The sequence below is a fragment of the Pogona vitticeps genome, chromosome 2, assembly GCF_051106095.1.
Source record: "Pogona vitticeps strain Pit_001003342236 chromosome 2, PviZW2.1, whole genome shotgun sequence".
NCBI lineage: Eukaryota > Metazoa > Chordata > Lepidosauria > Squamata > Agamidae > Pogona > Pogona vitticeps.
The window spans coordinates 23,279,698-23,303,442 of NC_135784.1; the positions used below are offsets into that span (position 1 = coordinate 23,279,698).

The 23,745-nt window shown below is 46.6% G+C and overlaps 1 protein-coding gene across 2 annotated transcripts; it reads right to left on the reverse strand.

The window, feature by feature from the left end:
* Nucleotides 1-1,563: 1,563 nt before the first annotated feature.
* CYP21A2 (cytochrome P450 family 21 subfamily A member 2) lies at nt 1,564-23,594 on the reverse strand. 2 transcript variants are annotated; one of them, XM_072988585.2, is made up of 10 exons: nt 23,271-23,594; nt 18,005-18,094; nt 14,881-15,035; nt 14,003-14,098; nt 13,753-13,854; nt 12,892-12,978; nt 10,457-10,660; nt 8,713-8,882; nt 4,770-4,873; nt 1,564-2,093 (listed from the first exon to the last, which is right to left on the reverse strand). In XM_072988585.2, exons 1-10 carry the CDS (start codon nt 23,509-23,511, stop codon nt 1,780-1,782), a joined length of 1,563 nt encoding a protein of 520 aa, XP_072844686.2. In that variant the 5' UTR covers nt 23,512-23,594; the 3' UTR covers nt 1,564-1,779. The 2 variants fall into 2 exon arrangements, with proteins under 2 accessions (XP_072844686.2, XP_072844687.2); XM_072988586.2 differs by having other exon boundaries at nt 23,286-23,593.
* Nucleotides 23,595-23,745: the final 151 nt, after the last annotated feature.

Sequence of the window (23,745 nt, forward strand, 5' to 3'; positions counted from 1 at the left end):
GTGGAGGCCATGGGCGAGCAGGACCTTGCAGTGTCTGAGAATCATGAAATTGGAAGGGGCCGATAAGGCCATGGTTTCTAATCCTACCACTCAAGGCAGGAATCCAAATCTAAGGGTATCTACCAGGTGGTTGTCAACCTTTCTCTTGAATGCCTCCAGGGTTGGAGCGCTCACCCACCTGTCTAGGTCACTGATTCCTCTCGTACTAGGACCTAGAATGCTGGCTGATGAATCGAGCAATGGCTTATCGGGGAAGAAGCCAAAGAAACACAACGAAAGAGGAAAAACATGTGGCGCCTTGAAGACTAACCACTCTATTTTAATGCAAGCTTTCATGGACTCGTCCACTTCGTCAGACATTAAGAGACAGCATGGCTGTGGTCCTTTGCTCTTCTAGGGTTGAGGAAAGAAAACTCAAGGCGAGCAGCCCTGGGGGAGACGAGAGAGTTTGAGAGAGTTTGAGTGTTGCGTGTGAAGTGGCTTTAAAAGCCCGGGCTTCCATCTCCTTCTATGGCCTGGTCAACCCATGAGGGGAGTGGCAGAAGCTCTTGATCCGAAGCAGCTCCCCTGGGCACAAGCCACCTCCTCAAGATTTAAGGGGGAGAGAGGGATGACCGAGAGCAAGAATTCCCCTGCCTTTCCTTGCAAAGGAAGGGAACCGGTGCTAAGAGGGGAAGCAGATCCTCCCTCTCCCCCTGGCAAAAAAAGGAATTTTCTCCCACTCTTTTCCCTTGCTGGTGCAAGTTTGGCAGGCCTTGGTTATCTCAGAGACTCTAAAGGCAGAGCAGTCCAGGATCATCCCGAGGAAAAATGAAAAAACAGATCACCAGCTGGGAGGAAGATCATCACGAAGGGCTTGACTCCCTGGAACACAACCTATAAACACTCCACATTTGGATATTTGCAGCAGGTCCTGCTTGTTTATCTTAATTGGGCTCCATTTAGATTTTACCCTTTAGCCTCAGATGGGTTCCAGAGTGGCTTAGCACAACCTTCAAAACAACCATCCCGCCTGCTAAACCCATCAAGACCAGTACGTCAACCTTATTATTAAAACAGCCGCATGATTGTGGCAGCAGCAAATGTTTAAAAAAATCTATGCCAACAAGATAAATGTGCATAACAAACAGTATGTGCTAAAAAGGTCAGGTCATTTCATTGTTGTGGAAAGAGATACCGTCTCATGGAGTGGATTAAAAAAAGAAAAGAAAAGATTGCCAGGTGTGACCCACTCTGTTGTTGGAGGAGGATGGGAGTTGTTGGGAAAGCTGTGCTAGCTAGAGCCCCATGGTTCGGCGCCTTCCCAAGCCTGGAAAAGACACTTTTGGACTACAATACCCAGCATCCGCCTGCCAGCACAGACTGGGGAACATCAGAGAATGCAGAAAAGCTGAAACTTTTTTGGGGGGATGAAGCAGATTTTGCAAACATAAAATCAAGCTATTGGGGTGTCCTTGTTCAAAGAGATGAGGCAAATAAAATTCATGCTCCATGCAATTTCGGTAAAATTGGCGGATTCGGCAGGCACTGCTCAAGGCTTCCATTTGGACAAGGGAGAGGAGGGAAGGCTTTACAATATTTTATTTAACTGTTACATTTATTCTCCACCTTTCTCCTAATGAACTCAAGGCAGCATAAGGGGCTGTGCTCCTCCTTATGTTATCTTCACAAGACTCCACGAGGCTGAGGGAGTAAAACTGGCTACAGGTCGGCCAGTGAGTTTTGTGGCTCTCTGGGGACGTGGACTTGCTTCTCCCGAACTCCAGCCTGACACGCCAGTCATGGCAACACAGCAGATTTCTGCTCCTCGGGTCTGTGGAGGCCCCCCTCGGCAGCACCAGTCGCCCTCCTCCGGGGCACCAGCCGCACCTTGAAAGGTTTGCAGTGAACCAGGAAGTCAAAGCGTCCCCGGAGGTCAGGGAGTTCTCCCAGCGTGGAGGGCAAAATCTGGAAATCTCGCAAGATGTGGGCCAGGAAAAGGAAGGCCTCCATGCGGGCCAGCGCTTCCCCCAGGCAAACCCGTGCCCCGCAGCTGAATGGCACCAGAGGCCGCTGAGCCTCAAGCGAGGCCTCCTCCTCCTCCAGGAATCTCTCTGTGAAGAAATAAAAGACGGATCAGGTTCAGGGTGGGAAGTGGCAATCCAGAACACGCGATCTATCACCCTGAGGGATACCTCTGGTCGCTGTTCTGGCACTCTAACTTGGGCAGAGGAAATGATTACCCCCAACCCATATAGAAAAGCTTCTCTAAACAGCCACAATCATCATCATGTGCTCTCAAGTTAATTCTGACTGATGTCAACCCTTTTCCAGGGTTTCCCAGGTACAGAATACTCAGGTTTTACAGATGGCTGGTGATCTCAGGGAATTGGTCTCAGGCTGTAGAGCCAGCAGTGGGGAGTTTGATTCCCACCCACCAACCCACCCCCAGTGCATCTCAGAACAGCCAGCCTGGGTAGCCTTGGGCAAGCGGCACAGTCCCAAGGCTCCCCCTAGAAGAAGGGAAGGATAAACCACTTCTGGGGATTCTCTACCTAGAAAAACCTGAATAAAAGGGTCACCTAAGTCAGAACTGACAGCCACGAGAACTAAGCTCAGGGTCTTTGCTCACAATCATTATATCTTTGAGTCCTGAAGATAACCAGCCCAGCTTCTTTCACAGGATTGCCGTGAAGCTGTGCTGCAGTTTATTCCAATTTGTGGAGGTGAGATTTATCTGGTTATGGACACGGGATCGAAATTGAACCATTATGTACAAGAGTAGTTTGTGTGTCCAAAGAAGGACATGTGGGTCTACCAACAGATGGGAGAAATTGTGAAGGGCAACCCAGGGCTATCGCGATTTTCGGCCGGTTTATACTGTGCCTGGATTTATCAGCATCTCCCTTGATCTCTTCCACTTGTCCAGGATCATGCACTCCCCAGCACGCCAAACTAGCATATAGGCCTGGTTATGTTTATGAACAGAGACAGGATGGCCCTCAAGTTAAAGGAAGCCAGATTTCAGTTGAATATCATGAAAAACTTCCTAACTGTTAGAGCAGTACGATGACAGTGGAACCAGTTACCTCAGGAGCTGGTGTGTGTTCCAACCCTGGAGGCATTCAAGAGAAATTTACAATATTTATCTGGCAGATACAGTGGGGTCTTGACTTGAGAACTTAATCCGTATTGGAAGGCGGTTTTCAAGTCAAAAAGTCTGTAAGTCAAGTCACCATTGACCTACAGTGCATTGAAAACCAATCAATCCCGTAACAGGCTGTTTTTGTTCCATTTTGGTTTTTTTCTGGTCTGTAAGTCAAATCTCAGTCTGCAAGTCAAACCTAAATTTTGCGGCCAGAGAAGTCTGTAACTCAAAAAGTCTGTAAGTCAAGCCGTCTGTAAGTCAAGGGTCCACTGTATGTTTTGATGGTATTCCTGCATTGAGCAGGGGGTTTGACTTGATGACCTTGTAGGCCCCTTCCAACTTCATTTTTCTATGATTCTATAGAAGAGAAGGAAGACTTGCGGTGTAGTGGTTAAATTGCAGTACTTCAATGAAGACTCTGCTCATGATCTGAGTTCAATCCCAATGGGCTCTCATAGCAGGTTCAAGACTGATTCAGCTTTCCATCCTTGAGAGGTTAGTAAATTGAGTACCTAGATTGCTAGGGGGCTGCAGGTACAATATATAGCCTGCATAATTAAACTGTAAACCACCCAGAGAATGCAGTGAGCATTATGGGCTGGTTATAAGCAGCACACTTTGTTTTGCTTTTGAATATTTCTTGTCAGGGCCTAGAGAGGAAAGAAAAAACTGGGAGAGAGGCTGGAGAAGAAGCTTTACAAAAGCTTTACCAAGTGGGGTTTTTTGTTTTTATTTTTTATTTTGTCTCTGCGAGGCAGTGACAGGAGAAAGCCTAAACTCGGACACCCTTCCTCTCACCAAGGAGAGAATAATATTCAGAAGCCTAGCATATGAGGGAACAGCTCTCAAAATAATGTCTTTATTTGGCAAAATTGCTCACAAAAACGTGAAAACCACACAACCAAATATTTGTGTGACCTAAAGAAAAAGCAAATCCAAGTTCAGGATGGGTCCGTTTTAAGGGTTGGGGAAGTGAAGAAACTGACAGAATCGTCTACTGCTACCTTTGAAGGCCAAATGTTTCAATAAGTACAGTGGTGCCTCGCTTAACGAGTGCACCGTATAGCGATGTTTCCGTATAGCGATCCCTTTGCGAAGATCGGGTATTGTGGCGGCCATTTTGGAGCCGCCGAACAGCTGATTGGCGGTTCCAAAATGGCCGCCGGAAGCCCGGAAATGGCTGCCGGCAGCCGTTTTCGCGCCCTGCCCTGGCTTAGCGAAGGCGCGAAAATGGCTGCCAGCACCTGGAATCCTCGCTGAACGGGTAAGTAACAAAGGTTTCCCCTACCCGTTTAGCGATGATTCCGTATAGCGAGGGTTAATCCGGAACGGATTAACCTCGCTATACGCGGCACCACTGTACATTGCTTTTACAGAAGCATGTCAGGCAAAAATAACACAAGATTAAAAAAAAACAAAAGCAAAAACCTTCTGTCACCTCAAAGACTGCTATATTTTAAGGTGAGTTTTCGTGGACACGTCCACTTCTTCAGCCATTCCAGTTGCCCACTGAGCTCAATCTGTTTTTTATTTCCTTCTAGGGTCTAGGGTGGAGCAGCTGGAGGTGTAGTGTGGTACTTTTCCAAATTAGTTATGACCCTGATTCAGAGAGAGAGAGTAAGAGAGAGAGAGATCACAATACCTGGCCTGAACTCCAGAGGGTGTTGCCATATGCCTTCATCATGATGAGCCCCATAGAGATTGGGAATGACCGTCGTGCCCTTGGGGATGAAGAAGCCGGACACACTGGGGGCGGAAGGAGGGCAGAAACAAAGAGAGAGAAAAATTGCAATAAATAAGTGCCTTCTCTCCTGGCTTCAAAAGCCTCGGCTACTTCTCCTTTCTAACTTTTTATCAGAGAGCCCAGAAACCTAATACCATGTTTCCCTGAAAATAAGACCTAACCTGAAAATAAGCCCTAGTAGGATTTTTTGGGGGGGATGCTCGTAATATAAGCCCTACCCCCAAAATAAGCCCCAGTTCAGTGAAACCCCACCCTCCACCCTTGTGCAGCAACCAGAAGATGACATGACTGTATTTGAATAAATGTAGATTGTTGTACAGGAAAAAAACATCTGAAAATGAGCCCTAATGTGTTTTTTGGAGCAAAAATTAATATAAGACCCTGTCTTACTTTCGGGAAAACATGGTACTATGACTATCGAACACAAAGATCAAGTTCCCCTACTTTTTGTTATAGCTACGTGCTTTCATGTTGCACCTGACTTACAGCAGCTGCGCTACGACTTTTAAGGTATTTGAGATATTGAAGGAGTTGTGTTACCAGAGCCACCCCCTCCTCTCCCCCGCTCAAGTGAGTTTCTGTGGTTGGGATGGGATTTGCAGTCAGGTCTTGGACGTTGGTGAGGGCTCCAACCCTGGAGGCATTTGAGAAAAACTTAGATCATCCCCTGGCAGATCTGTTTGGATGGTATTCCTGCCTTGAGCAGGGAGGTTGGACTGGATGGCCTCGTAGGCCCCTTCCAACTTCCACTTTTCTTCGATTTCTATGTCTCCTGAGTCCTCATCAGATGCTCTACCCACTGCATATAACTCCCGTTGCTCAGCAGAAAAATCTCTGGCTTGCCATCAGCTCAGCAAGCTAAGCCACTGTAAGACCTCCTTCTCAGGCCCTGCTCACATTAGGGAAATGTTCCCCAGTTATCCCCCAGTTAGATCCTTGCTTCCCCCCCCCCCCAAGTCCCATGATGCACAGTTAAGACTGAAAGGTTTTCCCAGTCAGCGGCGTAACTGAGGTTTCTATTCCACTCCCGGGGAAGGTTGTATTTATTTTGTACCTCTGCTGGTATTGGTGCACTCCTTACTGGAATGGCCTGTGTGTAAGACCTTCCTTGCTTCTTTTCAGAATCAGAGCCAGGAAGGTGGCCGCATTTCTTGTGGCAGGCATTCGTGGCCAGTGGCATCAATATGTGGGCAGAAGGATGTCAAAGAGCAACATGAAGCATTGCTGGAGTACCAGCATTTCGACACGCAATTTTCCCCCACTTATTGTGAGGATGCAGTTGGGGGGGCGTTGCAGGGAGGGAAGGAAATAGGAGATTAAGCTGAAAGGCAGATGAGATGGTGGGGGAAAGAGACAAACTAATGCGATTCTGCAGGAGCAGCCAGTTCAATAGAGGACATATTCCCAAACAGAACCCCTTCCCAACATATTGATGGATCAATAATTATTTTATATGTCCCTCATCCCTAAGGGATGTGGTGGTGCTGGTGCTACGGGTTAAACTGCAGAAGCCTCTGGGCTGCAAGGTCAGAAAACCAGAAGTCATAAGATCGAATCCACGCAACGGAGTGAGTTCCTGTTGCTTGTCCCAGCTCCCGCCAACCTAGCAGTTCGAAAGCATGTAAAAATGTGAGTAGATAAATAGGGACCACCTCGGGGGGAAGGTAACAGCGTTCCGTGTCTAGTCACGCTGGCCACGTGACCATGGAAACTGTTTACGGACAAACGCTGGCTCTATGGCTTGGATACAGGGATGAGCAATATCTTGGTTAGAGACAATTGGATTAAATGTCAAGGGTAACCTTTACTATCTGATCAGGGCCTCAGCTAACCAAGATATTGTCTAAGGATGGAGGGAGAGGAAGTGCCGGACTCAATGCAGTGGAGCTGTATCTAAACCTCAAAATGGGGAACTGAATATGATCGGATCCAGCATTGCTTCCTGAACCTTGACTCCCGATACAGGGATTGCCAACAGGTCTTTTCTGAGGCACTCAGCAAGAATCAGACTTCTTAATGGTCTCAATTGAATTGATGACGATGGAATTGAGAGGCAAAGGAAATGAGACATTTTACAGGAGTCTCAAGAGAGCTTGGAAGAAAGGCAGCAAAACAGACAAAAACTAATAATGTCTGGGTGAGAGAACTAAAACTTCAGACCGGTACTGGAAACTTGAATGCTATCAAAGAGTAGAACGCCAGGAGAAAATGCCTTGAGTGTTTTGATAGAACTCTGTTTCAAAGGCCAAAGTATGCTATTTTCCTACTGCAATAACATATGTCCTTTATAACTGTGGTTCTCGACAATGAATCACCAGATGTTTTTGACTACAACTCCCAGAAATCCTGGCCAGTGCAGCTAGTATCAAAGACTTCTAGGAATCCTTTGTCTAGGTCGCTCTGGGGCTTTTTCCGCAGTAGACATGCACAGAACTGAGCTGCACTTTTGAGGGGGAAATGTCCACTTTGGTCATAATCACACGGACCATGAGAACTGCAGTTATATCGATTCTGCCCTTATTTAAATTGTTTTATAAATTTCCGTTTATAGGACACATGGGTAAAATCCATTCATTTAGCCAATCGATCAATTTTTTTTTTCAACCTTGCTGGTATGGGTATTTTAAAAAGAGCCTGAATTGCTTCTTTCCACATCCGTTTGGCGTGTGTGAACATTGCTGTTGATTTACTTTTCACCCACTTGTGTTTCCTGTCCCGTGGGCACTATGTGGCCACTGCACTCATTCCCCCTTTAATTTCTTTTTTCAAATGCTAAGTGATATATCAGGATTCTCTCCCCCAAGAGTTTACCGCTGTATCATTTCCTTATTGTAACATTTATTCTTGCTTGTCCCATCCCTTGTCAACGTGGATAAACACCCCACCGAGTGTCCTTTGAGAAATAAAGTGCCCTCAAACTGAAGAACAGCCTTGCGTTAGGAAACATCTTCCAATATTGCCTTCTGAAGTTTTTCACATACATTTAGAAGCTACTTTAGTGATGTATCATTTAGGTAATTTTTAAATAAATAAATAAATAAATAAATAAATAAATAAAGAAATAAATAAAGAAATAAATAAAGAAAGAAAGAAAGAAAGAAAGAAAGAAAGCCATTTTAGACCAGCGTGCTCCTGAAACAGAATGGAAAACGAGTCAATTTCGTTGGGTACGCACAGGCAGCCCACAAAACCTGTTCAAAGTTCAAGAAATGTATTGAAGGAAAAGACTGTCATGTGAACGCGCCCAGCGATTTATTATTTCATCATCATCTTGGAACTGCAGACCTGGGAGGGACCCTCTGGTTCATCGAGTCCAGCCCCTGTCAAGGAGGCCCAATGGGGAATTGAACTCCCAACCTCTGGAGTTCAATTCCCCACCACAGCTAGAGACCTAAACCACTGGTCTATCCAGCAGTTCTTATACATAAATATATGTGCGTATAAATGGAATCAGAAATTAAAATGATTCAAATGGCCCGTGGGGTGAGGCCCTGAGCTAAGAATGGCGTCTGGCCCGCCCACTTGATTTTGACCCCACCCAGAATCCTTAGCCCTGCCCGTCCTTGGCAGGTGACCCAAAACCCTCCTCAGATTGGAACACAGCTCCTGGAACAATCAATTATCAGTGTTCCCACTGCTGCTCTAAGGAAAGTCTTCCTATTAACAGGGGCTTCCTCCTTAATGTTCCCCACAAAGATGTTTATGTCAATGCAGACGTGAAGGAATCAGGGATTAATTCTGTGCAGAACGTCAGGGAAGGGAAGAAGCAGACCATTGCTATGCGTACGTGGAGCCTTTATGCGCAGAATGCCACAATATGGCTTGCAGGACTGTGGGGTACCTGGTATCGCGGATGGTCATGTGAGGGAGGGCAAGAGGTGCCGAAGGACGCATGCGCAAGGTCTCGGTAATGGTGGCGCTGAGGTAAGGCAAGTGCTGCCGGTCACTGTAGGTGGGTTCGCGATGGACCCCCACGACGGCCATAAGCTCTTCATGGATTTGCTCCTGGATCTGTGATTGATCAAGAAACAGCAGAAAGATGCCAAGGAAGGGAAGCAGAGAAGAAAATCCAAACCCAGCATTTTCACAGGTACATCGTCACCACCATCCCCATCCCACACGGCTTGAGCGATACAACATCCCACGCCACACCCTGCAGATGCAACCTCCCAGACCTCCAGTATCCTCTTTGCTTTGTCGAAAATTGGTGCGGGTGCGGGTGCGGGTGCGGGTGCGGGTGCTGGTGCGGGTGTGTGTGTGTGTGTGTGTGTGTGTGTGTGTGTGTGAGTGTGTGTGTGTGTGTGTACTAGAGACATGAATCATGATCTGGTCTGTAAATGATGATAAAACATAACATGAACATAAACAGCTGCCTTCTTGTTACCTGGATTTTTATAACACAGAAACATCACAGAGGTTGCTTGCATTTTTTTAATATATTTTTTAGCGATCCGCCAGTGGGTGCCTGCCTGCACTGAGCTTCCAAAAGAGAGAAGACACTTAGAGGCATTTTGTGCAAATCCAGCAAACTGTGATGGGGAAGGGAAGCGTTTCATGTCTCGTCCCTTGCACTGGAGAAGCGACCTCTGGCAGGGGCTGGAGAAGTCTTGCCGCCCTGTCTCACGATGCTGAGACAGCTCGTCTTGATAATAAACAAAACATGGTCCTTCGGGCATGGCGCTCGGACACACACACAGGCAGGCTCACCATCATGGACGAGCAACTTCAAGGCTCTGGCTCGCTCTCTCCTTGTGGTTCTCCCTCTTCCTTTCAGGCTCCTGCTGGAGAGCCCTTCACACAGAACAGCTCGGTGCCCCCCTCCCCTCATATATGTTTAGGACTTCTGACTCCTTTCCATCTAGCCAACATGGCCAATGGCTGGGGGGATGGGAGTTGGAAACCAGTAATTTATTTCTTTATTTATTGGATTTTTACCCCGCCCCTCTAGACCATGTCTACTCAGTAACCTCCCATACATCCATCGCTGTCTCCTGTGACCTTGTTGTGAAGAGGTGATGTTGAGATTTTGCAAAGGAGCTTATCAGAGAAGATAAAAACACAAGCGGGGGGGGGGGGCGGAACTGAGTTTGATTTAGGAGAACACATGACCTAGGATACTGCCCATTTCCGAGCCTTCATCCTGTTGCAGAACTTTTAATTTCTGGTTAGACTCCTCTAGCTGGGCAGCAGAAGTGCCTAGATTCACAGAACAGAATTAGCTTCAAGTTCCCCAGAGTAGTCCACCCCTTTTTCTTATCCACTGGCACTTACAGTCTCCATAACTGACTCTGAGACAATAGCAAGAGAGAAGTGTTTTGTTGATTTCCAGCTGAACAAATCAAACAGCCCAACTAACAAACACGACTGACCGCTCCCAGCGACAGGCCTCGACAGACTCACTGACTGCTTCCGGCAGACTCGGAAGAAGGGAAAGGGCTGAAAAGCAGAGTTCTCTTTGAACTCAGGGAAAGGAGGGAATTATTGGTTACTGCTGGATTGGTTAGCCCACCCTAAAAAGGTCCCTCCCAGCTACTTCTACTAGAGGCAGCATGCGAGATTGCAACAAAACTCCCAACGCATCCTACCTGTGGGCGGTGCAGCAGAAAGGCCACGGCCCAGGTGAGTAAGGTAGCGGTGGTGTCCGTACCTCCGATGAGCAGGTCGACAATGGCCATGTGGACGTGCTCTGGTAGGAGTCCCGTGTCTCCCCATTTGCCAGTGTCGTGGTCCTTCAGGAACTGCAGCATATGATCCACCATGTCCCGGGCCTCTGAGGAGCAATGGGGCTCCTGAGGGAGTAACAGATGACAGGATTTATTCCTTTATCCAAGAGGTGCCTTCTTGGAGAGCATCAGGATCCGGCTCTGTCCGGAGACACCGCACTTTTAAAAGGACGCCTTCAAGAAGGACGCCCTGCGCTTATTCTGCAGTAAACAAAAACAAAACAGCTCCTAGAGAATTTCATGTTCCATATTATAGAGGAAGACTTGAGGGGAGATCGGATGGCACTTTTCAAATACTTCAAAAGAGGGGCAGGATCAGTCCTCAATCAAAAGAGTAGATTTGTGTCTAGATGGGTGGGGTATAAATTTGATTAATTAAACGACCAATTGATTAAATTTATGCCCCAGCCTTCTAGACATAATAAATAAATAAATAAATAAATAAATAAATAAATAAATAAATAAATAAATAAATAAATACATACATACATACATACATACATACATACATACATACATACATACATACATACATACATACATACATACATACATACATACCAGAGTGTGGGACATGCAATAATGGGCCTGAGTGACAAGAAGCCAGATTTCGGCTGAATATCAGGAAAAACTTCTTAACTCTTAGAACAGTACAACAACGGAACCAATGACCTCGGGAGATGATGAGTGCTCTAACGTTGGAGGCATTCAAGAAAAAAATTGGGCCACCATCTGTCAGATCTGCTTTGATTTGGATTCCTGCCTCGAACAGGGGGTTGGATCTGATGCCCTGATAGGCCCCGTCCAACTCCATTATTCTGTGATTCTATGATTCACTCGCTCAATTGTGTGCAACAAATGGGGACCCATACAATTTGCCTCCCATCCCATCCCCACTTCATATTTTTCTGTTTATTAAACAACAGAGTAAGAAGGTACCAGGGCTTGAATTCAGAGAACCCGTGTCTCTGCATTGGTTGTTCTCTTGCACGATGAGCCACCAAGGGCTCTTATTTGCAAAGGGGTTTCTGGGTCCTGTAATAACAGCTCATCTATCCAGGTTGGCTACAGGTCCTAAAGAACAGGAAGGGGTGATGGAAAGATCCTTGACCAATCTGGAACTTTGCTTGGGTAATGATGGCCGAAAGACACACACACACACACACACACACACACACACACACACACACACACACACACACACACACACACACACACACCCCAATCTGGAACTTACACACACACGCACACACAAAAACACACACACACAAATCTGGAACTTTGCTTGGGCAATGATGGCCAAAAGACACACACACACACACACACACACACACACACACACACACACAAACGGTACAGTCCCCTCTCTAATCCCCACAACTCTAACGCTCAGCTCATGTCTCTCTCTCTGGAAGTTGTCAATCGCTTGGGAATCTCAGGCCAACAAGGCCCCTACTAGGAGATATTGCTGCCTACAACCTCCATCATCCCCAGCTGTGGAAATGATGGGAGTGGGAGTCTAGCAACTTGTTCTTGTTGTTAGATTACTTCAAGTCACTCCCGATGCATGGCAACCCCTATGAATGAGCAATCTCCGAAAGTTCCTGTTCTCAACTGCCCGGCTCAGCTCTTCTAAACTGAAGCTTGTGACTTCCTTTAGGGAGTCAGTCCACCTCGTATTTGGTCTTCCTCTTTTCCTACTGTCTTCCACCTTTCCCAGCATGATTGTCTCTTCCAGAGAATCCTGCCTTCTCGGGATGTGCTCGGAGTAGGACAGCCTCAGTTTCAACATTTTTGCCTCCAGAGAGAGTTCAGGCTTCATTTCATTTAGGACCCACTTGTTCATCTTTCTGGCAAGCCCAAGGCATCTGCTATCTCTCCTCCAGCACCACATGGCAAACATATCTAGTCTAATATTTTGAGATGGGAAATATTACCTTTTTTTCCCTGATTCCCAGAATGTCCTGGGAACAAGGGCTGCACTTGATGATCCATAGGGCCCCTTCCCCCTCTGCAGTTCTGAGAAGGTATTGATAATGATGATGAAGATAATGGCCACACCAGTTCTTGGAGTTGTAGTTCCCCCCAAAAATGTAGCATCCCCAAGTTCTACAAACTCAGCCATAATTTTCCCTATCCATTGCGTAAAACATTAAGAAATTTACGACTAAGTCTGGCAGAGGTTGCAGGAACATCACACTTTAGCGATTTTGCTTCTAGGCCACTGGAAGATCCCCACCTCGGTTTTCCCATCAGAAAGTCGCAATCCAGTGTACCCAGTTGACCCCTGTTCTCACCTGGTGTTTTTTCATCTGGCTTTGGACAAAGGCATCCCGGCTCTTGATACAGGAAAGTAGACGCCGAAAGGTGGGGTTGGGGAAGATCTAGGAGAGAGATTGTGGGTCCCAGAATTTAATAGTTTCCTTGAATCTTTGTAGGTCAGAAGAGCCTGCCTCCTCATTCCTGGACCCTGTGTAGTCATCAGTTGGAAACCATTGCCACATTTCATGCCTCTGGTACAATACAGTGGTGCCTCGCTTAATGGGCGCCCCGTTTAACGACGAAACCGCTTAGCGATGAAGATTTTGCGATCGCAAAAGCGATCGCATTGCAATGTTCCCTATAGGGAAAAATCGCGGTATTTCTTCTTGACTAGATCACAATTTGGAAAAGGTGCTTCTCAACACTACATTTCCCAGAATTACTTGCCAATGGTGGCTATCCTGGGCAAGTGAATTCTGGGAGTTGCAGTCCAAAAAACTAACTTTTCCAGGCTCTGCACCAGCCTGACTTTCTATGTCCCTCACCTTAGCTGTGCTCTCTGTCAATGTTCTGCGGCTGCTCATCAACGAACCGGCACAAACCACTAAATGGGTGATTTGTGCCTATCTCTATTCCAGATATCCTGTGGGACCTTCTGCTTTGTGGTTTCACCAGGTTCTGACATGTGGAAGAACGCACCAGAGCCCTCCTGTAGCCTAGAGAGCTAATCACAACAGCCCTCAATTTCTGGCAGTGAATGGATTTCTAATGGGTTCAAGGGGGTAGAAGGTCCCATGAGAAGTGGTTTTGCCACTTGAGAGGTTGCTGTCAAGCCCTAGCAGAAGGTGGTTGCTCTGTGGACGACCAAGCCAATAAACTCATTATCTCCTCCGCACCTTGAGGATGGGGAGAAAGTCCAGAAGTTTGACTGGGACCGCGCCCCACGCTTCAACTAGCTCGATCATACAGTTGTGCATTTCTTCAACAACGGCAATGTCCTGCCGAAGGGAAAGAGAACCGTCAGTCTGGAGAAAGGGGGAGAAAGCTCTGGCTGTACAAAAAAAAAGTTATTTAAAAGGAACGGGAGGTGTAGGAGAAGAAAAGCCGCATGGCTCATCATCTACGGGTCCCACCTTGCCAACTCACCAAAGGTCCAAACACGATGGAGGAAATGACACAACAAGTATGCAGGGAAAAGTCATGAGCCACATCCACGGATTTCCCACCATAATCGCGAAAAACCTGTTGGGAGATCAAATGGCCCATAAAATGGAATAGCTTCAGAGAGGCCCTAAGGGACGCATGGATAAATCTTGTTGCATGATCAGTCTGGGCAAGTGTAGGAAGTGGGTACAGAACTCATCTTTCTCTTACAGTAAGAGTTCTAGTTCCTAAGATAAAACTCAGTTTAAATACAGTAGGAAACCCCCCCCCCCCCCGTATCAAAGGGATCGGTATCCACGATTTCACTTATTCACAGTCTAAATATATTAAATATATTAAAAATATTGAAAAAAAAACTAGTAATGCTTATTTTCAAGATGTATTTACTAGAACTGACCACTAGATGGAACCAGGTACCACTAAAAAAAAACTTTTGCTCTCTAGTTTTCACAGGCAAGAGGACAAAAGGAAAAGATTGCCAAAAAGGAAATGGAAGCCATTTTCACCTGAACAGTTGGAATGTTCTTTAGGAAATCATTCCGATTCCACTTTATGCTTCCCACATGAACGTCAGAACTTGGAAACCACAAGCTACAAAAACTAAGTTCTTGTGTGCTATCAAGTCGCTTCTGACTTGTGGCAACCCCACAAACGAATTATCTCCAAAATGTCCTCTCCCCAGCAACCCTGCCCAGCTCTCCAACCTGTGGCTTCCTTTAGGGAGCCAGTCCATCTCCTATTTGGTCTTCTCCTCCTTTCCTGTTGCCTCCTACCTTTCCCAGCGTGATGGCCTTTTTCCAAAGAATCCTGCTTTTTTCATGAGGTGCCCAAAGTCAGGCAAAACGAAGCAGAAGCATTACCTTGCAGAGGCGCTGGGCGTAGTTCTGCACATTTCGCTCCATATCTCCCCGCAAGGAGTGCTGGAAGGCAAGGTGGGCCAGTTTCCTTTGAAGCCGCCAGGTTGGGGTGTAGTTGCCCAAGGATAAGTCCTTGCCTCCCAGTGAAATCAAATCGGCTGTTGTTGGAGGAGGAAGGCGTAAGAGAGAGAGGAAAGGGGAGAAAATTAAACCAGAGCTCAGAAATTGTTTCTTTGCCTGTTTTGGACTACAAATGCCAGAGTCCCCAAGCCAGCCCCAGGCAACCTCTGGGCTGCAGGATTCTGGGGCTGGCAGTCCAAAGAAGAAATCATCCCAACCTCTGCTCCAAAAGGTCCTCTACGCCAGAAGTGGACAGAAACATGAACCTACTGGTAGATCTCAAGATCTGCAACAATTTCTGACTTCTAATTTTTAGCAACCAGGATCGACATATTGATTTTTCTTCTGCCCTAAATTCTACTGCTGCAGTGGAGAAAACAAGGAGCAACAAGGAATTTATTCCGACTTCTATTTTTTGCTTTTGTGTGTGTGTGTGTGTGTGTGTGTGTGTGTGTGTGTGTGTGTGTGTGTGTGTGTGTGTGTTTGTTTGTTTGTTTGTTTGTTTGTTTGTTTGTTTGTTTGTTTGTTTTGTATGGAAGGGCACTGCGCTCTGTTTCATTCCCTTACTCAATGCGAATTCTTGGTTCTGGATTCCAAAGACTCTCTAAAGGCACATCTTTGCCAATGGGCTTCATTTGATGGATCTCTATGTCCTGCTTAAGAGAAAGACCAAGGAGAAGCCCAAAGGCTGGCTTGGGGCCCTCCAGCTGCTGGGTTGGGGTGTGGCTGTTAAGAGTCATGAAAGGCTATCTACCCCATGCTGGCTTCGGAGCAGAATCAGAAAAGCTGGTAACTTCACAATTAGAAGGTGATAAAACATCACCATTCCAGGGAACCTTCTTCAAACTACCACATTTGCTCAGTTACTGAAGCCTGCTGTTTATTTCATATAAACAAACAAACAAACAAACAAACAAACAACAAGCTGTTTCTGCAAGCCATGGAGCCACAAAACAAAACATTGCTGGAAGATAACAAAGTGTCCTTTACTTCTCAAGGCTGTTCCACTTTTAATTGTGAAGCTGTCATTTTTATGGTGTTGCTCTCGGATTTAAGGGTGGCAGGAAAGAGCAAGGGAAGAATTCATCTCCGAATGGAGAAACTGGGGCCTCTGTCACCACCGGATGCCAGTGTGATGTCAGGGCCACCGCTCCTCCCTCCCCCCAGGACTGAACAACTGAACAAAGAGAACACGATCAATTCCCATATCAGTCAAGGTCACACGCAAGACTTGTGGGGCCAGACTCTATCCTTTATTGGACATGCCAAAGACTTGGAGTGAGATGTAATTCTAGAAAACTGACCTCAAGCTGACTTTTTAAAATCTGACACCCATTACCAGCTCTGCTGATAGGTCTTCCCCCCACATTTTGGCTAGGTTTTATCTGCCCTGTGAAGTTTCCAAATATGCATGAGTTATGCAGGCCTGCAGTCAAAATATTTGGGGGAATCTAAGACAACATGCAAAAGGCACACACACACACACGCACTTATCCCCATTTATCACATAGAATTTGGCCCTCCATCTTCACTTTTTCTCCTCTCCGCACCATTTGGTCTCTAACATACTACAGTTGTTGGTGTGTTGGTCCTACTCTATTATTTAGGTTTTATATCTGTTACTTTTGTGGTCTATCTTTCTCCAGTAAGCCTAGGGCAGCACCCATGGCGCTTAGCCCCTTTCCCCAACATTTCACCCTCTCAACCTTGGGCCTCCAGATGTTCTTGGACTAGAACTCCCAGAACCCTTTACTACCACCTCTGCTGGCCAGGATTTCTGGAAGTTGAAGTCCAAGAACATCTGGAGGCCCAAGGTTGGGGACCACTGCCTTAAACCACTGAGCTATTCCAGCAAGGGCCTGAGGGAAGTGACTTCAACAAGTGGCATGAAAAAGACAAACGTCTTTGATTTGATTTAAACAAGGCAGTTGAAATCAGTTTGATTCCTTGATTTTCCCAAAGGATCATAGTTTCGACATCATTTGATCAGCACTTACTCGTTCCAAATAAATGTGAACATTCTGAGTGACAGCTAGGTTAAGATATGTAAGTCCCAGCAAAGGGAAGGGCAGGAGATAAATGGACGCATAAGAGGAGTGGTGGTGGTGGTTCCATGCTCGTTGTTGCCATGGTATTGCTATCTAAAAGATTACTTTCAAGCAGGAACAGGAAGGAAAGGCTGTGTGCCAGTCCTTGATTTATATGTTCCAACTGAGGAATAAAATTCAGACTTGGATGATTTGCAAGAATGAACCTTAGTCTTGAGTAGCCCTCCTCCGTGGGAGAAGGTGATCAAAAGCTTCACTTTCATATCAATTGTGGTTTTCCATTCTGTCCAAATCCGGGAAACTGTGGGTTATTTTGATCAGTCAACAAACTGGAGTGTCAAACCATGTTTTAAGTGACTATGTTAAGTTTGAATTGTAGTCACTCACTGTGACATTATATGGCTTCTTGAAATCTGTGACATGAAAGCTCATCTCTGTTAATAAGCCATGTTGTGCCAATCAACAACCAACCACAATCTGAATGAATACTTTGCTGAGTTTTAAACAAACTCTGGTTTGTTTAAACCATGGTTTGTTTGTTGTTCTTTTTTGATGTGTCAGTCCATCACAGTGGCTTCTTCCATTCTGGGTTACCTGGATGCCTGTCTTGAAATAACTGCTGGTAAAACAAACTCTGAGAGAGAGAGAGAGAGAAATGATGAACACAAGCCAAGATTTATTTGGCCATTCATTGTGTTACTTGATTTACAAATTCTAGTTTGTATTGTATGCAGCAAACTGTATTTAACACAAACCAGGGTTCATTGTGATGTGTGAACTCATGGACAACATCCACTTGCATAGTGACACTAACATAACATAGAAAGTGAAACTTGTAGAGGTGAATTGCCTCAAATTAAGAAATCAGCATAGAGATTATCTGTCGTATATTGAATCTTCTTTCCATTTAACTTCAGTTTTTATAATTTAGATTTCACATTTAACCAGGGCAATAGTACCGATAAAGCTGGGGGGCCGTCCGGCAAAGTCAGACCATTTCCGCATGAGTGCCTCGCGGATGGCTTCCGAGCTGTTCAAGACAACCACATCTAGCAAAGAGAGAGAGAGAAAGAGAGAGAAGGTGGAAAATGAAAATCTGGAAATCTGCCATTCAGTTGTAGCTATCATAGCACTAGAACATTTCTTGACTCAGACTGGGCGTAGTTCTATACTTCTGTCTTTTTTTAAAGATAAAATTAAGGTGGACCTCTGTTGGGAGTGTATACACTCGGCTAAGAGACAAACATGACAGATATTTAGTGCCTTTTCCCAATAAGGAAGGAAAACGATTGTATGACCCCTTCCAAAATTTGAGAGCCCTGTTGCACATTCCACTACTCTATAGGGTTGGGTAAACATACAGCACTAACTAGAGTAACGGAACGCCGTCTCAAGGAAAGTCAGAAAAGATTCATCCTCATTAATCTTCCAGCAGCTAAGCGATCCCTTATTATTGTTATATCAGTGAATGTGGACTGATGGACTCATGGACCACTCTAGGCGGCTTACAACAGGGATAAAACAATAGATAAGGCAACTTATATAAAAACATATTCAACAATTAGATCGAATGCAAGGAGGGAAAAAAGAGAGGAATCAGAAATTGGCTTGGGGGGGGAAGGCCTGCCGGAACAGCAATGTTTTTAGTTGTTTTTTGAAAATACCCAGCGAGGGAGCCGCGCGAATATCAGGAGGAAGGTTGTTCCAGAGGCGAGGAGCCACCGCCGAGAAGGCCCGATTTCTTGTCTTTTCCTTCCGGGCCTCCCTCGGCGTTAGGCTCCTCAGCCTCACCTCCTGGCTCGCGCGAGTGATACGGGTAGATCTTGGTGGCAGAAGGCGTTCCACCAAATATCGAGGCCCTAAACCGTTTAGGGCTTTGTATGTGAGCATCAACACTTTGAAGTCGATGCGGAATCGGATGGGCAGCCAATGCAGTGCGGCCAGAGTGGGTGAAATGTGTTGGAATTTCTTCACCCCACTAAGGAGTCTGGCCGCCGCGTTCTGCACCATCTGAAGTTTCCGCAGCAACCTCAAAGGCAGCCCCACGTAGAGCGCATTACAGTAGTCTAATCTTGAGATTACGAGTGCATGCACCAAAGTGGTGAGCGCCCCAACATCAAGATAGGGCCGCAGCTGGGCTACCCGCCTGAGGTGGTAAAAGGCGGTTCGGACCACCGACGTCACCTGGGATTCCATAGTGAGCGCCGGGTCGAGATGGATCCCCAAGCTGCGGACCCCATCCTTGGCAGGGAGGGTCACCCCCCCAAAGGAGAGGGAGTTTCCCAAGCCCCTGACTGCGGGGGCGCCCACCCTTAGTACCTCCGTCTTGTCCGGGTTCAGCCTCAGCCCATTCTCCTGCATCCATTGCAGTACAGTCCCCAGGCAGTGCTGAAGGGACAGAACGGCATCACCTGCGGTTGGTGGAAAGGAGATGTAGAGCTGAGTATCATCGGCATACTGATGACACCGGGCTCCACACCCCCTGATGACCCCACCCAGCGGCCTCATATAGATGTTAAACAGCATTGGGGAGATGATCAACCCCTGTGGAACCCCACAATTGAGATTCCACGGGGCCGAGATGCTCTCCCCAAGCTGAACTCTCTGGGGGCGGTCCTCCAAGAAGGAGCGGAGCCAGGCCAATGCAAGGCCCCCTATACCCAGCTCGGAGAGCCTCCCCAGGAGGATACCATGGTCGATGGTATCAAAGGCCGCTGAGATGTCGAGGAGGACCAGCAGGGACACGTTACCCCTGTCGGCCTCTCTCAGTAGGTCATCACACAGGGCGACCAATGCCGTCTCTGTACCGTGGCGCGGCCTGAAGCCCGACTGAAATGGATCCAGGGCATCTGTTTCATCCAGGTGCGCCTGAAGCTGGTCGGCCACCACCCTCTCAACAACCTTGCTTAGGAAAAAAACATTGGCGACGGCCCTATAATTGCCAATATTGTCCACCGCCAAACTTGGTTTCTTCCTAATGGGCCTAATGAGTGTCTCCCCTCAAGGAAAGACCCATTAATTATTGCAGTGGCCCATTCCGTTGTTGTAGGCCTGGCTGCTTTGATTAGCCAGGCCGGACAGGGGTCAAGGGAGGAGGTGGTGGCACGACAGCAGTCAAGCGCCCTGGCCACAGTGTCAGGCGTAACAGGCTGAAAGGTATCAAGAATCACCGGGCAAGACGGAGCGCTGGACATCTCAGCTCGACTTACTGTGTTCAAAAAAGGAGAGAGGTCCCGGCGGATGGCCTCCACTTTAGATTTTAAAAATGCTGCAAATTGGTCCGGTGTAAAACTAGGGGGAGGCCCATCACCCGGGCCAATTCTGGATAGGTCGCGCACTATACGGAATAATTCCGCCTGCTGGTTGGACGCTTCGCTTATCCGGTTAGCAAAGTATGCTCGGCTAGCAGCCTTTACCCTGGCCAGGTAAAGGTTAGTGGCGACCTTAACAGCTATCCAATTATAATCCGTCGGATCCTTTCTCCATTTGCGCTCTAGCCGTCTCCTAATCCGCTTCAGCGCCCGGAGGTCCTGGTTAAACCATGACGCCGGGCGAGCTCGGCGTTGGAGGGGGCGTTTAGGTGTGATCGTGTCTACAGCCCTGACCGCAGCGGTGAACCAGCTGTCGGTCAGGGCCTCGACAGGAGCGCCAGCCAGGTCTGCCACAGCACCTCTCATGGCATCCTGGAATCCAATCGGATCCAGTAGCCTTCGAGGGCGGACCATGACAATAGGTCCCTGCTCCCTGCGAGGGGGGAGGGCCATGTTGAGGGTACATTTTATTAGGTGGTGATCCAACCATGACAGAGGGACCGACTCGAGGTCAGTCACCATCGGACCACTCTCGCTCCAGCTGGAGGAGAAAACCAGGTCAAGTGTGTGGCCGCCCACGTGGGTGGGGCGATGACATGTTGGGACATGTTCAAGAAGGCCATGGTCTCCAAGAACTCAAGAGCTGGTCCGGAAATCTCTGCCCCCGCATGGACGTTGAAGTCCCACAGGACCAACAGCCTCGGGGAACCCAACAGTGCCGCAGAGACAAAGTCCGACAGCTCCGGTAGGGAAATGGCTGGGTCGCAGGGAGCACGGTAACCCAGCAAGATCCCAATATTCCACTACTCTATAGGGTTGGGTAAACATACAGCACTAACTAGAGTAACGGAATAATCTTCTAGCAGCTAAGCAATCCCTTATTATTGTTATATCAGTGAATGTGGGAGGTAGGTGTGGTGTGTAGTGGATAAAGTGACAGACTAGGACTCATGAGGCCTGGGTTCGAATCCTCACTCCTCCATGGAAACTCATTGGGAGTGTGGGACTGGTAAAACCACTTCCTTAAATATCTCCCTTAATATCTCACTTAGGGTCTGTACAAGCTGGTTCAGGCTTGACAGCACATAGACACACATGTGAATGCGTGACCTCTAACATGTCCTGTCATTGACAACTGTACTCAGCTCTTGTAAACATCTAAGCTTCCAAACTCAAGGCTGTGGCTTTTCTGCGCTTTACTGTCTTTTGGAGTTCTACTCAGGAGAAAAGCCATAGTTATTTGAAATAAATACATCAATACACTATGTTGTGAATGGAACCAAATGAAGAAGAGTACTGGCACACCTCACTTCTAGTCTTTAAAACTTGGTTTTTGAGGTTGGCATTTGGAATTGTTTTTAATCTCTTGTTGTGTGTGTGTTCTGTGCTGACAAGTTGAAACCCACCTATAGTGACCCTAACAAGGCTGTCAAGGCGAGATATTTAAGGAGTGGTTTTACCAGTCCTCACCCCCCCCCCGTGAGTTTCCATGACCAACTGGGGATTCGAACCCTGTTCTCCAGAATCCTAACCCATCATTCTATCCACTACATCACTTTGAGAATCCCCTGCAGTTTAAGTATGGTTTTTAAAAAGATTTTTTTTTAATTTTTTAAAAACCTGTTTAAAAATATTTTTGTGTGTTTTGTCTTCTTTTGCATTTCCAGTAAGCAGAAAAACAATCTATTCGTATTTTAGATAAATATATTAATAAATGACATAACATCATTGTTCCCATGGACTAGGCTCTTCCTAGCAAACCGTTTGTCCACAAACTCACATCATCTCTCTGCGACAAAAGAGTCTCAGATTTATTAGGATTTGCATCCAAACTTTTTTTAAAGATCCACTATCGTCCCTTTAAGAAATGTTTAAGAAAGTCAATTCGCTGCTGAAGCTGCTCTGCTAGAGCTTTTTAAAATAAACTATAACGACAAGTAGTACTCATTGAAAGCTTCTGAATAGAGGTTTTCACCACAGACATCAGTTGCGAAGGAAACCAGTCTCAACCCATCTCATGCTTTCCATCTGAAACCAGAAGAGGCTATGGAGAGCAAAAACTGGACGCTTGTCGAATGGAGGAATGCAGAATGTCTCTCACCAAGACTATCTAGCTGGTCCATCTGGAAATCACGTAACAGATTTCATAGTGAAGTGGGAATATCAAAGATTAACCAAGTCAAATGGAGCTACAGTACTTGAGTACAGGACAAATTTTCTGTGACTGTAGAGATTCGATCCATACAGCACTTACGTGCATGCAATTTATACCACACCACATGAGCAAAAGAGGACTTAGCCAATGGCCAAGATAACGTTCTTGAAGTAACCCACTTGTTTGTTTGATTAATTAATTAATTGACTGAACGATTAATGGATGGATGGATAGGTGGATTTGTATACTGCTCCATTAGAGCAAAGCACTACTCTGAGCAGTTCCCATCAAAAATGGTCTAATTTAAGTCTAATTCTTAACAATTTGTTTCAGCTCGTTTTAATTTTACCTATATTTCATGTATGTCCATAATTTTAAGATGTGCAGTGCTCTGATACGAATAAAGAGACTTTCTCTCAAGCATACTACACAGAAGTTGACAAAGAACTCCCAGTGTCTGTTGTTTCAATTTGTTTAAAATTTTTCCAGCATTGCTTCAAAAAGACATGGAAAATGCTACTCAAAAGCACCGCAGTGGAATAAATTAAAAAAAATAAATAAATAAAAAGGGAGGAAGAGCAAGCATGCAGATAAAATAAACTCTAGAAACTTTTTTTAAAAAAGCAGAGGGAGAAGGCAGTGGTAAAATTAAATAATAAAACCCAAGAACGAAAACCCTGATGAATGAGTCAGTCTTGACCGACCCGGGGTCTGTAATGACCATCCCTCTCACCCGAACCCCACTTCTGCCACCTGTACCATGTTTAGCTTCACCTTTATTTCCAAGGCGGAGGCGATAGATCGGTCCATAGCGTCGGGCGAGCTCCAAGAAATGAACGGGAAGATCAGGATGAAACATGTGAATGACGTTTCCGACAAAGGGCAGGGCCGGAGGGCCAGGCAGTTCCCCCGAACCCTTCGCCGGGTGGAGCCCCCCATGCCGCCAGACCCACAGGGCTGTAGCCAGAAGAGCCAAAACGATGAGAGTAGCTGTGAGCATGGCTCAAGCGGGTGCAAAATGGCACCTCCTGGTAGAGATAAGTCTACTAGCAGCCAATTCCAAGTGGGGCCGAGAGAGGAAGAGAGGACTTTCCCCCCACTTTATATGGACTACCTGCTGGCTTCCGTTGCCAGATGAGAGGACATCTCTGCCCCCACATATGGGGCAGAGCTTCTTTCTGTAACCAGGCAGGAGACCCCCCACCCACTAAGTACCCACCCCTTCCCCAACATG

Excerpts from the sequence above, each read along its gene's own strand:
- CYP21A2 (XM_072988585.2), bottom strand. The coding sequence starts at position 23,511 with ATGCTCACAGCTACTCTCATCGTTTTGGCTCTTCTGGCTACAGCCCTG. Across the intron at positions 18,095-23,270 it reads TAAAGGTGAAGCTAAACATG|ATGTGGTTGTCTTGAACAGC; the intron begins GTACAGGTGGCA and ends TCTCTTTGCTAG. Across the intron at positions 15,036-18,004 it reads ACGGCCCCCCAGCTTTATCG|CCGATTTGATTTCACTGGGA; the intron begins GTACTATTGCCC and ends CTCCAACAACAG.